A 13,946-nucleotide genomic window follows, 5' to 3' on the forward strand; every position below is an offset into this window, starting at 1 on the left:
TTCGAATTAATGGTATGCGCAGACTGGCATCTTGCTCTTGCATCGTAAAGACACGCGATTGCAATAAGAAGCAGAAGTGGAGTCGGACACGTGTGCGGAAGGATACGCGGTCCAAATCCGGCCCGCCATCCTGGCGGCATGGTCCTTTGGGCCACAATACTAATCCTCCAAGGAGCTGGATTTGTAGGTAAGCGAAAATGTAACAAATTCACGTGTTTTCTCGCGTACCATTTCGAAACATTTTATAATAAATTCTTAAGACAATAATAAATTTTTGTAATATAATTTAAATGTAAAAAGTTATTTAAAAAATGTAAGGTAGAGAACTAAAATAGAAAAAAAAAAACAATTATATATAATTATAAATTGGTATTAAAAGCTCGTTAAGAAAGTTATGGCGAAAAGAATTTTTCCCTAAAAAATAGTTGGACCATCCTAACTCTTTCGGTGGAAGAACTCACAGCGAAAAGATAGCGATAGTTTTAGTTTAGACGGCTTGTCTCGACAAACGGATATTGCTGTATGACGACAAGTACTTTATTGATTGTTCGCAGGCTCGGTGACAGGCATTCCCGGCGTCCCGGAAAATATAACGGTGATGTTCCTGAACCCGACGTCTGTGCGCGTGTCTTGGAGCACTAGTCAAGTCGAGCAGGTCGAAAAATACGACGTCACGTACAAGCCAACCGACGCCAGGTGCGTTCTACCGATTTCGATATCGCAAGTCAGCCGTTGAAAAAATTTGTTTTTCTATTTTACAACTGTATTCATTGCACAAATAACGAAAGTATAGGCTTCACATTTCATCGGATATTCGATCTGACGAACAAAATTAAAATTTTTCAATAAAACAGTCTGCCGATTTCATTCTTTATAACGCCTTGATTCTTATTAACAACAGTTATATTATTCGTGAAAGTTATGCATGAAAATTCTTGATTTTGAATCATTATTTATCCTATTCTATAAAATTGGAAAATTGAATTAAAAGAGAAAAAAAAAATATTAACATGCATTATTTTTCGTTAAAAAATCTCATTCTTTGAAACTTTCCTTCCTATCGCACATTAACACAGTTGAAACGTTGACACACTTGTAATATACTCATGAATTGCGACAAAATGCCGCATTGCAGACATTTAGGCTTACCGAATCTAGGATAAATATATATGTATAAAAAGTTTAACAACTGCAACATACACGTGCGTAAGAAGACAGTTACAATCTACATTCTAAAAACAGATATCTAGTCCGCATGTGTTTGCTTTTATTGTACTGACCGATGCACTGAAACGTGCAAATAAATTACAACGTAATAAGAGGTTTAAAAATAGATTTATAAGAATCCTGGATAAAGTGATAATTTAGCAATCGTTGTCAAATCGATATTAAATTCAATTCAAAGAGGACTCAATATTAATTGAGTGTTTTTTACCTCTTTTTGCGGCACAGGAATTTCGATGACAGGTACCTCTTTCCTTAAATGATTTTTTTTTTTACTCGAATGACAATTTTATTTGCGTAACTCGTGAATGCTTGTTAAATATGTCACATTTTAACCGAACGACATGTAAAAATATTACGTACCTATCTCTTGAAATACGTTAAAGCGCGCGGCATTTACATAAGTCGAAAAAGTTAGCTCGTCTGAATCGATACCTTTAATCAAATTTAATAATTTACCGGCTACACACGACAATCCGCTCTCTGCGTACCGCGCGGTTCGACTCCCGGTTGAGGAATGCGGTGGTAGTGTAATTATATTCAACAATAACTTCAACGTGCAGCAAGTTTGAAACTGGTGGACACATTGCGATACTTGTCGATTGATCGAACTCGACCAATGTCTTTTTGAATTTACATTTAAAACATATCTGCACAATTGTCTCAATTAATGAGAGAGCGAAAAAAAAAATCATAACGGCAAGGTGGTTAGTTACAGGGTGGTGGCGGTGGTCGCAGGAAATAGTGAAGCGGTTACCTTGAGCGGCCTTCGGGCCGACACGCAATATCAACTGGTCGTAACCGCCGTCAGGGCCGGAAAGAAGTATCGAAGCCGACCGATCGTCTTCCGTACACTCGGTAAGCTTTGCCTTCCTAAGCTTTACCTGTCTCCAGCATCACGGTCACATGTGACAGGTGCGTTCTGACTTAACGGAAACAGTTTTCTAACTTTCTGTGTATTCATTATTATCATGACGCTTACCCCAAAGTCACTTCCAGTTCTTCTACTTCTTAAAACATGGCACAAAATCGTACTCGCAAGTATTTTCACATATTTTTCGTTCGCCTACGGTTCCGTAATACATCTTCCCTAAGAAACATTTTTTGTGACGTACAACAAAAATTCGTATTAATCTCGAAATACGGTTCCTTTGTTCACTCGAGCTTATGCAACAGTCTTTAACAATACGCGTTGCACAGAAATTAATTTGCAAAAATAATACCTAGGTATTATTTTTCCGATGCTGATATTGACGCGTAAAGAATAATATTAAATCTCACTGTAATTTACGCGATATGATTTAGATTATCGTGTAAAGACGGCCGTGTCGTTTACAGAGCCACCACGCACGTCCCCGCAGCAAGATGCAGCGGTAACCGGTGGTCCTCTTCCACCACCTCCACCGTCATCGCAACAACCCCAACCGTACATACAGGTAAGTTACTTCTCTTCGAAACGACGCACAGTTTTTTTTTTTTTTTTTTTTTTTTTCACTCGCCTTGAAATTGAATCATCTTAACTTTATTGCTAGTTTCCACCTATTCTGACTTACAAGCTGATATAATTGAAGAAATACTTGATGTGCAGATCCGTGGCGTCGAGGTGGGCATAGTAGTGTTAGTACTGATAGTCTGGGCGGGTGCAATAGCCCTATTTTTCAATCGTTGGGGTAAGATACGTATGCTGCTGCCGTACCAGCCCGACTACAAGGAGCAGCTAAAAGTTCCTGGAACTGGTGTGTGTTCGGCCGCGAATGCCGCATACACGCAACATCCTACGCAACACGCATGTTCTCAGGTAACGCATAGGTTTACTGCACCTGGTCGATGCAGCAGGCAATTTATATTCCCACCCAACTGAATCGGCTTCATGCGATTTTAACCATAGAAACCCGCGATTTTTATCAGCTAGAAAACGTTTGGCATTGACGATTTACAAATATTCTTCCGTTACTAAACAAAAAAAAAAAAAAAAGAAGCTGCTTTAAAATCACGTTCCAAGCAAGATATTTTTCAATATTTTGTGTGGATATTAAAAAACGTGTTAATAATATTAAAATAAATAGTAATATAAAACAGTTCCTTTTCACGATGATTTAACATTTCTAAATACTATTTTTAAATCTGCATGAACGTATGCTGCAATTTAAATTTTTCTAAAAAAGTTGCATTTAATCGTAGATATTTTATATATTAAAAAAAATTTTTTTTAAGTACTTTAATACCTTTATTTAAGTTATTTTAATACCTATAAAATTACTTTAAAAAAAAAAATTAGTAAATTTAGACGAACGTTAGTTGTAAGAACTTGATATTGTCAATTTTTGGATTTAAAGAAAAATTCTATTACCGTATAAAATACGTATTTTATAAATACTAAAAAATATTTTAAACAATTAAATACATTACAGCGCTTACAAACACGTTTGATATGTTAAATAATACAGCAAAAAAAGAATTAAATTCCTTTGAAACGCTTCGATAGCTGATACGTCGTTAATTAAAAGAATTTAATTGCGAGCTTTGTGTGCAGGAAGTTACCTTTCAATTGTAAAAGGTCTTTTATTATTTTTAACACAGATATACTAATAACCTGAATTAAATAAATGTTTTTGATATACGTTTTATAATATTTTAAATTAATTAATTATTTTAATTTTTTTTCTAAGATTAATCGTTCAAGCTTGATTTCGAATAATTTCAAGAATATATTTATCAGAATATGAATTTTGTCAGCTTACTAATATCAATATGTACATACATTTGACGAAGATATGTAAGCTGCATTTTATCAGTGAAACTCATCACAATAACTAATAGCAAATCGTTAACAAATAACGTTCATCGAATATCAAACTAACCATTTCATGCCCGCTTAAACTATCTTAATGATAGGACTCGGTTTCCATTCAGTTATCATAGAAATCGTAGATTACATAAACTGCGACAAATCGCAATTTGTTATATACAACGAAAAAGCTTTCTTGGGTGGGGTTTGACGTCACAATAGAATTATGAATGCGAAGGCTCAAGACAGGGTAATTAGTTGATATCTCACGTCAACGTTTAAAACGTCAGCAATTAATCCCTCTGCCTAATCGATATGTCCGTGAGAGTAAAAAATTGCAAATAATAATTTTTTTCTCGTTATGCGTAAAAAAGAAAAAAAAAAAAAGATGAAAAAATTCCAAACGTATTTTGATTTGACCTTTTAATAAATTTTGTTATTCTAAGTATTTTATGATTTATAACGCGAAAGTATTAAAAAAATTTCAAATTTATTATTGCTAACTCGATCTATATCCGATATTTTCCGATATTGATATTGTACGTGGGTTTTTTTTTTTTTCACCGGTAGTTTCTTCACCCTTTTTTTACCGCGGTTTCAAGTTGCTCGATTTATTATTAATTCAGTTGCAAAAAGTTCGGTAAATAAGAAGGCGATAAAATTTTTTCATTTCAATGTACGTTGCTTTTCTACAATGTGCATGTTCATACCAAGAACATTGCCGAGTACATTAATTATCAATTATGAGCTATTTGTACACTGAAACAAGTGGTAATACGTAAAGCGATAAATCAAATATACATAGCTTTCGTTGAGTTTGGCATTGAGCAGTTGTCGCTACACTAGTCGTTATAATGTGGCATAATCGAAAGTTTGGTAACATTTGCTTCCGTAGCACCTGTTAAGCTTCGATGCAATTATAAGTATCGAGTATTTGAACGCCTGTTGCTATTTTGCTCCTAGATTTTATCTTATAGAGGCAATGTATCGCAGTTATTATGGTTATTACAAATTTACGAAAATGGTACATGACTTTTCGTGTTGGTTTCACGTCAACTACTTACAGCTTTTGGCTTTACCCTTTTTTTTTATATTAATTTTTTTTGTGTACAAGTGATCAGATATATTATATTATCTTTGATATTAGATTTTTATCTTCCACATGCTGCACATCGTCAAAGCGTTTACTACGGGCAATCGTTACTCCTTATTAAAAAAATAAAAAATTCTATCGTAATTTCCACAAGAAATCGTGAACTAATAATACACACTTACGCGGTAAAAGTGTGCGATATAATTAAACCTTATAAGCGAATATTACATCCTCTTGAAAAAATTGAAAAAAGGGTTGTTTGTGTTTTATGTAAAAATGTTAGATATTATTAAATTACATTCTTTGCAATTTTTGTTTTAATAAGAATTAATTAAATTACAATTAATGCCATTAAATTTATACAATTGCAATAGATTTATCGGAATTTATTAAAAAATGAACAAATTAAAAAAAATGGCCCTAGAATAGTTTCAACCTAATATTAATTATAAGATTTAAGTATGCTAACGTATATGTGAAAATCAATTACGTAAAGAAAGGTTTACAGTCAATTCAGTGTTCTATATTTTTGAGCCGTTAATGCACCTGGATCTTTTTTAGCATTAAATTATTAAACAAACGTGATTATTTCTTACCACATTGTAACATAAAGATATGAAAATAAAATGCGCAAGGGCTGAATTGACAATCAATAAATCTTTCCTTTTGCTACATAAAGGCACGGTATCTTTTACAACTGAAAAGTTGATTAATTCTTTTAAAACACGATTAATTATGATAAAGGTACCGTACCTTAAATATTTAAACTCAAGCTAGTTTAGTAAAGAGCACATAGTAGTAGTAACGGACCCAGTAGTGACGAACTGAACGGAGTAATGAAGCTCATTAGTGTAAATCCCTCGAGTAGCCAATGTAAACCCCATATATTATGCATATATTAGCTGTAGGCTATATAAGACCTATTAATTCATAATCTCATTTAACGTAATTTTAATTCTGTTAACATTTTTTCTGTTCTTCTCTTCTGTCTCCACAACGTTTCTTCGGATTGACTGCACGAAAATTCGCGAATATTGGCTGGCGCAACGTATTACGATACTCTCCCACATTGTTCTGCGCTACGTGTGCATCCTTCCCTCCAACCACCTTCTCACGCGTCATATTTGGCGGATCGTACACGGCTACGGATTAAAAAAAAAAAATCGGAAAAAAAATCAAACGACACGGAAAAAAAATTGAATAATGCTATATGCATGAAATGATGAACGACGAAAGGTAATGACCACATTGTCGGATATGGTGATGCAGTGCGGGGGCGGGGGCTGTTGCGTCCTGGAGCAGTGCTTTCAGTACCCCAGAAGAGCGCGAGAGCCCCGAGATTGCGGCTGCCAATTCGCTCTACTCCACAGGGCGGACATCGCGTGACCATCGGTACATGTCTTAAAATCTCAATTTTATCTTTTTGTGGTCCTACCTATACATGCTAGAGAGAAATCTCGGGTACACCGAGCCTCTCGCCCTGTTTTTTCACTACTGTCTTTCTTTTACCCCCATACACATCTATCTTTTTGTGTCTGTGTGATTTATCTTATTTCTGTATGTTTTTGTCACCTTTCTTTTTTTTTCTTTTTTTTTTTATATTTTTACTTGTACTTATTATTTGCGTTTCGGTATTGAACGAGAAAATTAAAGATCTGTCTAAAACAATTTTTTATCTTCGAAATTCATGACTTTCTTGTTATGTAAAGTATACTAGGTATATATACAAATCTGGTTAACTGAGATCTCAAAAAAGTTACCCTCCTTCTGTTTTTCTTATTTTTTTTTAAGCGCCAAGTATCCGTGCTTCTACGAAAAAAATTTATGATCAAACTGACGTACACAAACTTAAAAACTTGGTGCACTCAAGTTGCATTAAAACCATTTTTATTCATTTATTATTGGAAAGAAAGAAAGAAAGAAAGAGAAAGAATGGGAAAGGGGGGAGAGAGAGAGAACGGAAAAGATGTTTTAATTCGCTTTAAAAATTAGTATTATTCCGTAAATTGCATATATCATAATTTTTATTACTGCATACTTTATACTTTTTACGTTAATATTTTCAGTATAATATTAAAATAATTATTTTATTCTATGTCTTTTCTCAATTAGTTGAAATTAAATTAGTATATAATTTTAAAAATTAACATTTTATTAAAGAGATTTAGTTTAAGATACGAAAGCTAAATCGTTTCTTTTAATGCAGAAATAATTGCGCAAAATATAGTTTACGGTTTAATTTAACAAGTTGAAAAATATCGCATTCTAACTTAAAACGCACAAAAAATATGAACTTTTACTTGTACAATTAAGAATTTTTTAAATCGATTAAAACTTTTTTTTATGACGATAACGAACAAATTATTACTCGTCAGTTGTACGTACTTGTATGTACGTACACAAGATTAATGATTCACAAACAAGCTGTAAAACTTTCCGTAGCCACTTGCGACAAAAAAAAAAGAATAATTCACGTTTACTTCCTGGGTTAATATAGACTGTCAGCACAAAGTAAACCCATTTCTGCAGTCATGAGTATTCTGACATTAAAATGGAAATTTCTTTTCGCGTACGGATTTAGATTCATATTTTATTGCCCCGACGTTTTTAATTCTTTTAACTTTGACTGCGTTTGACGTCGCGCGTCATTTTGTGTTTAATTTACGCGAGATTGACATCGAATAATGGGTCGAGCAATCGATAAAATATCTCCCCATAGTAAAAAAAAAAATGTTATAATGGTATCGCAATAACGGTTCTGTGACAATTAACCATGCCGCAGTGATATCACAACAGCGCTGCGTATGTTCATCTTGTTACAGAAATAATTTAAATGAATAAAACTTAATAGAAAGTAAATAAAATAATAAATTATACACTAAATTATCAGTTTTAACAAAAGTGAAAATAAAAATGTGATAATAAAAGATACCTTTCGACTTCTAATTCTGAAATTAAGATTGCGTACGCATAGTCATAAATATGAACATAAGTCATAAAATAAACCGTCGGTTTATTACTTTTAATAAAGAAGAAATTAACAGATGAATTAATCAACATTAATAAAGATTATCGAATCTTAATCGATTGAACTGACTGATTTCTAAATAGGATTTCTAAAAAGCTTTTTCTCTTGTAAAGCTAAATTTATACTATTAAAAAAATAAAACTAACGGGTAACGTTGTAGTATTGGAAGCATTAGAAATTTAAATCCTCAAAAAAAGAAAGAAAAAAAAGCGTTACGGTTTTATTCTCCGTACGATGAGAACATCGGGGGGTTTTTTTTGCTGTATTTCTATTCGCGATATTCGATCAATTTATTCTAAATTTTTTTTTTTCGTTCAATAACACTTTCAGCCTAGTTTGAAGGCTCTCAACAGCTGCTTCAAGTTGCTTAAAAATTCAATCCCACCACAAGTACCTCTTTTAATATATACAGCACTTTTTACGCACAATATATAAAAGTTTTATGCACAGGAGTTTCTAGTGTCAGCCGCTTGAATTATACGTTGGCGATTATGTGTGAAAAGTTATTGTCACTGATACAATGAGGTGGGGCACTCGCTATTTTACATTGCGTGCCAAATTGTCTTTCATCCAGAACTTCATAACATTACTTCATATTCTATATCATCGATACATCGTGTTCACTTTTCTTGTCTAACACTCTAGCGTTTCTAAAAAATTTAAGTTAACTACAGATAATGGTAGTATTATAATATTATAATAAATTAACAAAGTCAAGTCATCGCGTTTCCTCGAGCTGATGACAGATTAAAAGAAGTAACTACCGTCGTTTAACATTAAGATAACACTTCGTACAGTGCATATCAAGGTTTTTTTTTTCAATATACCATTATCGATTATGAACATGCTTAGCCTATCTTAAATCCTTTCGAGTATTATCGAAATAGCGCTTCGTATTACGCGGAAAAAAATCGCGCAAAATTAAACAAATCACATTGAAGATAAACACTCGGTGCTAAATGTTTCTTTCTCGCAAAAAATTTTTTATATTGTTTTTGCGATGCGACAGCGCGATTTATGTTATCAAACCGACGATGCAAAAAATCAAACAAAACTGTTCTAACAAAAAAAAAAACAAAAAAAAAATGTATCTGCAAGGAAAAGATAAATATTGATACAATGAAAATCACCATTTCGTCAAAATTAAATCTTGAATTGCCTTCGAATTTAATTAGGATTCGCAAATATGTGATGAATTTTGACCTGTAAGTATTTCCATTTCCGCGTGGCAATGTAGATTACAAAATCTCGTGACATACTTTTGTTCTAGCTGCTCGAAATATATTAAATATAAATGAAAAAAAGAGGGTAGTAGGATAAAACGCTGTATATTATAAAAAAATATATCGCGACAAATGGCATTTCTTTTCCCTGATAAAAAGCGTGACATTTTTATGTTGTAATCATCAAACACGCTGTTATGCTAATTGCCTCATAACCGCGCTTCTTTCATTACGCTTAAAAATTCTATGAAATCTTACGAAAAGCATTCAAAGCACATTGTTAAAATAAACCCAGTTTTTTTTTTTTATTAATAGTACTTAATTTACCGAGAGATTAATAAACAAGACGAATAGTGGAGCCTTCAGTGCATTCTGTAGGTCACTCTCATCTTTGTAATTTTGTTCACGACACGGCACTTTTATTCGTTCGCTCCCGTTGGTCTCTTAACTTTTCTTATCACGTAGATCCCACTTGCATTAAAACGTCACGCTTCTTAAGAGGCCGCGCTCGATTGCAATTATCACTGCTGTCGATCGCGCTTTTTCGTTCCGTGCCGATAACGTGATTAGAAACGACTCAAATTTCCAGCATCTGCACTGGTCGAGCCATCACGTGGACTCCTTAGACAGCGGCGGAGCATTAGGCTGGCCGAGAACTTCGAGGCCGCGAGTCAACAGTGCCATCGACGTGGCCGGCTTTCTATCGCAGGTGAGTAATCGTACCAGGAAAAATCCACGTAGAAAGATCGATGGATTACGTGAAATGGATAGCGACGTCCTCGAATGCGCCAATCGATCTGCCGGTGCGATTTCACTGCGACCTTTCTCAGAGCGGACGCAAAACTTGTCGTGGCCGGCGTAATCATGCCGGACCATACTATCAGTTTCTGATTATGGTAATCAGGAAGATTGAAAATGGAAATTAATAAAATTAAAAGCCAAGCTCCAAGGATAGCGTTCGATTGCTACGCTGTATCATTTTTTATAATGTGTAAATTTTCTTGCAAGATGTTAATATATACAAGAGATTGTGACTGACTAACGAAAGTAATCGTTTAGCCTAATAAAGCGTAGAAAAAAAAAAAAGAAAAATTATTAATTCCAATATTTTGCATTCTCTTTTGTTGAATAAAAATTGTGCGACTGTACGATAATTTATTACTATTGTTGCAACCTTAGCTCGTCGATTATTAATCGCGATCACCGACAAAATACCCTAAAAAAATTCAAACATTTTTTTCTACCCATCAATGTTGAAGAATCACTTGCCAAGGCTACTTTTCCCGTTGCACAATTGTTATACAATTGTTATAGTTTCAGATTACGCGTTTCGGGATTTATTGTTAACGTAACGCAACCAAATTGAAAGGAATAACCATATCCCTCAGTGCGACAGTTATTTCAATAAATAATGAACACGAAAGAGTTCGTGCGAAAGAGATACCTCAAACGTCAAAGTTCAAGGTAGTCTGTGGCAAAGTATAGTGCATCGGATGATCGATATGTCGTGGATTACTCGTAAGGAAATGGACAAATTCATTTTCGCCGCATAAACGATGTGTGTATTATATTTTTAAATCGCGTTTCTTGCATTACAAACTAACACTGAAAAGTCTACGTATTATTTGTGGTTCACACTTTCTACACACACACATACGTACTAAAATTATTCACGTTATACGTATTGCAATTGGCACAATATTATCAACGAAAATTTGTTCACGATTAATACTGGCACAGTTACCGTTGGTAAAAAAAAAAAAACGATTTTTGCTTGATGTATCTCATGGTCGATATGGCACACGCGATTTGTTGCATTCAACGTAATATTCTTTGCAATAGCACGCCAAATTGATGGACTAAATTGTCCGGGAAAAATCAATTGTTTCCAACTTCTATCGAATTACGAATTTATAAGATAAATGTATAAATTAACACTACTTCCTACATTATTAAAAGGCACGATGTAGCGTTTCGTACCGAGTGTACGGCGCAGCGAGACCGTGTATCTTTACGCTAGCCACCGAGAATTGGTGACTACTGAGATTAATAATTTTGAGATTTTAATGACGGTTAAATTAATCGAATTCTAAGTAGACCAAATGGAAAGCCTTAGATCGATTTACGTCAGAAAAGTGTTTTATTTTTGGTTTACGTACCCTATGAGATATTATAATGCAAAGTTCGAAATATGCAATTTTCACATTAAGATACGTTGTTATCGTCGTCGTAGTCGTTATCGTCTCCGCCTAAAAGTAGACCAAAAGGAAAAAAGAGCGTAAAAGGCTGAGATGTTGACACAAGCGACGGTTTGAATATGTTATTTCTGCGATTTGCGATACCCTTCAGGATATTCTCTCAATTCAGACGCTATACTCTTTTCGCGTTTAATTTACTCACACGCCACTCTTCTTATGTTATCACACTCGAAATATATTACACTACGTAAATGCACGACGTGAAAAAATGTTAACAAGAAATTTAATAATCGTGATTAAAAAAAAACAAAAAAAAAAAAAAAGGAAAGAAAAAAAATTATTATAAACGTATATCATTTTAGTCGCAGTTTGCTGTGCGTGTTTCAGTACTTTCAACGCCATGTGATTTCAGGAATTTCTGCGACGCCACGGGTCTACGTCTAAATTGTGTCGTAAGGTTCGCAGTGCAGATAATTTACCTCTTGCGTCAACAAACCGCCACCAGGACCCACGAAGAAATTCTAAGGACGAAAACACCGAAGGTGATCGGGAATCTTTTCTGAAGCCAAATCAGGATGACAAGTCTGAGGATTACGACTCAAAGAGGCAGAGTAGTCTCGAGAGTGCCACAAAGGATAATACAGAAACGTCGCTGCTAGATCCTGGTCATCAACCTTCCTCAAGGTGGATTTAAATTAAAGAATCATTGCACGCATTGATTTTCAGTTCTCGCTCACCTCTTAATATTTTAGTAACGTTAAGAGCGTACGTCTTATCGGGAAAAAATATTGTTCTAAAAAAAATTTCTAAAGTCGTCTTATTTTCGACTCTTTAATTTAGGTTTCCCTCCTAAGAGAACTAAGATTAATTCTCATATTTTAAGTACTACATCGTAATATTATCTCGTAGGCGTCAAACAAAGTAAATTTTTTAAGAAATGTACATTTGCCATTTGCAGCGTGGAGACGACATCCTTATAATTCAACGACTTGGATGAGTGCTTTTCTTTATGCTGTTTCATCAGCAATCTATTGCGCGCGGTTTGCGTGTGTGTATGTGTGAGGTGGTATCTATCGAAAGTTTATTACGATTATATGACGATGAAATAATAGAAGAATGACGAACATTTCCTTTGGCCAAAGATTCACGTTCCAATAAAAAAAAAAATTGCATATCGATTATAGAACACAAATTATTTTAGCTGCATTGTGATTTTAGATAAATAGTATTTTTTCGTTTGATACTTTCTCTGATACTCTTTTTATTCTCAATTTATTTTACGTTGATTTTATTTCTACGTTAGCGTGTTTATTCGCAAATTTTTTATTTGGTTTTACAAACACTAACATTATATTAATATAATAATAATCTTTGAAGTAAAATGTTTTTTTTTTTTGTTTGTTACGCGTAGTGCATTATAATTATTGCACCAAAGGCATTATTAATAGAAAGTAACGGCATGAATTTTAAGTTAAACACTAAATTCGACAGAGTTAATATCACGTATTATTATTAATATAAAAATTCGACTAAAAATCACACGTATTGTGAAATATCTGAGTAAGTATTCAGTAACAAAATTTTACCTTATTTTATAATATTGCAGTAAAGTATACGAATATATATTGCCATTCTGTATTATTAGAAAAACTTTTTTTTTTTTTTTTTTAAATGTAAAGTATATTTTTTCGGTATATTTGTTTGAATAGTTAGGAATACAGCTCGCCAAGCTATGCGACTTACGCATAAGGTGAACGCGTTGACCTGGCCTAGATGGCTTCAGGTGCTCACTCGCCCTCGAGCGAGCGATAATGACGGTTTATGGAATTTAAGCTTGATGATACATTGTTGCGCGGAACGCGACGGACTTCGATCCGTGATGTAAGTCACTGGGCGGCCAACTAGCCGGCCGACTATCGATCACAATTTCAGTAAGCGATATCCACTTGACCCGCGCCTCGCATGTAAATGACTTCGCTACTTTCAACCCTTTCTTGTCTGCAGTCCGTTCGACCTTCTCGCCTTCGTAGTGCTCCGCCTCGCACATTCTCATATCATAAAATGACTAGCATCGGTGAAGATGACACTAGCAATCTCTGAGTCAAATTAAGTTAATTAAATTAAATTAATTTTTAATTTCATATAAAACTTCTTCTTGAGAAAGATACAGTAAAATTAATTATACCTTTTTCATTTCAATTTTGCGATTATATCTTTGAATTATGTCATACTAAATTATAAAATCGTTAGCGGGAAGACCTGCGCATTATAACTCCACCGTTCGTTTTGAGACTACACTGGAAAGATTAATTTGTCATGGCCAACATATCTAAATTCGCTCTACATTTACAAATAAATTATCTATTAAACTGTTCCGCAAGTTTTGCAAATG

The 13,946-nt window shown here is 34.0% G+C and overlaps 2 protein-coding genes across 10 annotated transcripts in view; one reads left to right on the forward strand and one right to left on the reverse strand.

Annotated features, from left to right (window-relative positions):
• Sprt (PDZ domain-containing protein sprite) overlaps positions 1–13,946 on the reverse strand; it is a 117,843-nt gene that overhangs the window by 37,492 nt on the left and 66,405 nt on the right. The gene's annotated exons all lie outside the window — the stretch shown is intronic.
• The window catches only part of LOC139113734 (uncharacterized), a 37,465-nt gene that overhangs the window by 18,982 nt on the left and 4,537 nt on the right, over positions 1–13,946 (forward strand). For 3 of the 9 annotated variants that reach the window (XM_070675094.1, XM_070675095.1, XM_070675096.1), the window contains 8 exons: positions 23–187; positions 555–696; positions 1,453–1,467; positions 1,937–2,139; positions 2,530–2,660; positions 2,813–3,022; positions 9,946–10,065; positions 11,967–12,238. In XM_070675094.1, the coding sequence (XP_070531195.1) occupies positions 139–187; positions 555–696; positions 1,453–1,467; positions 1,937–2,139; positions 2,530–2,660; positions 2,813–3,022; positions 9,946–10,065; positions 11,967–12,238 (1,142 nt within the window). In that variant the 5' untranslated portion in view covers positions 23–138. Of the gene's footprint in view, positions 1–22; positions 188–554; positions 697–1,452; positions 1,468–1,936; positions 2,140–2,529; positions 2,661–2,812; positions 3,023–9,945; positions 10,066–11,966; positions 12,239–12,512; positions 12,897–13,946 lie in introns of those variants that run through there. The other 6 variants (XM_070675102.1, XM_070675099.1, XM_070675101.1 and 3 more) reach the window with 6 other exon arrangements.

The sequence above is a fragment of the Cardiocondyla obscurior genome, linkage group LG03 (assembly GCF_019399895.1).
Source record: "Cardiocondyla obscurior isolate alpha-2009 linkage group LG03, Cobs3.1, whole genome shotgun sequence".
NCBI classification, from domain to species: domain Eukaryota; kingdom Metazoa; phylum Arthropoda; class Insecta; order Hymenoptera; family Formicidae; genus Cardiocondyla; species Cardiocondyla obscurior.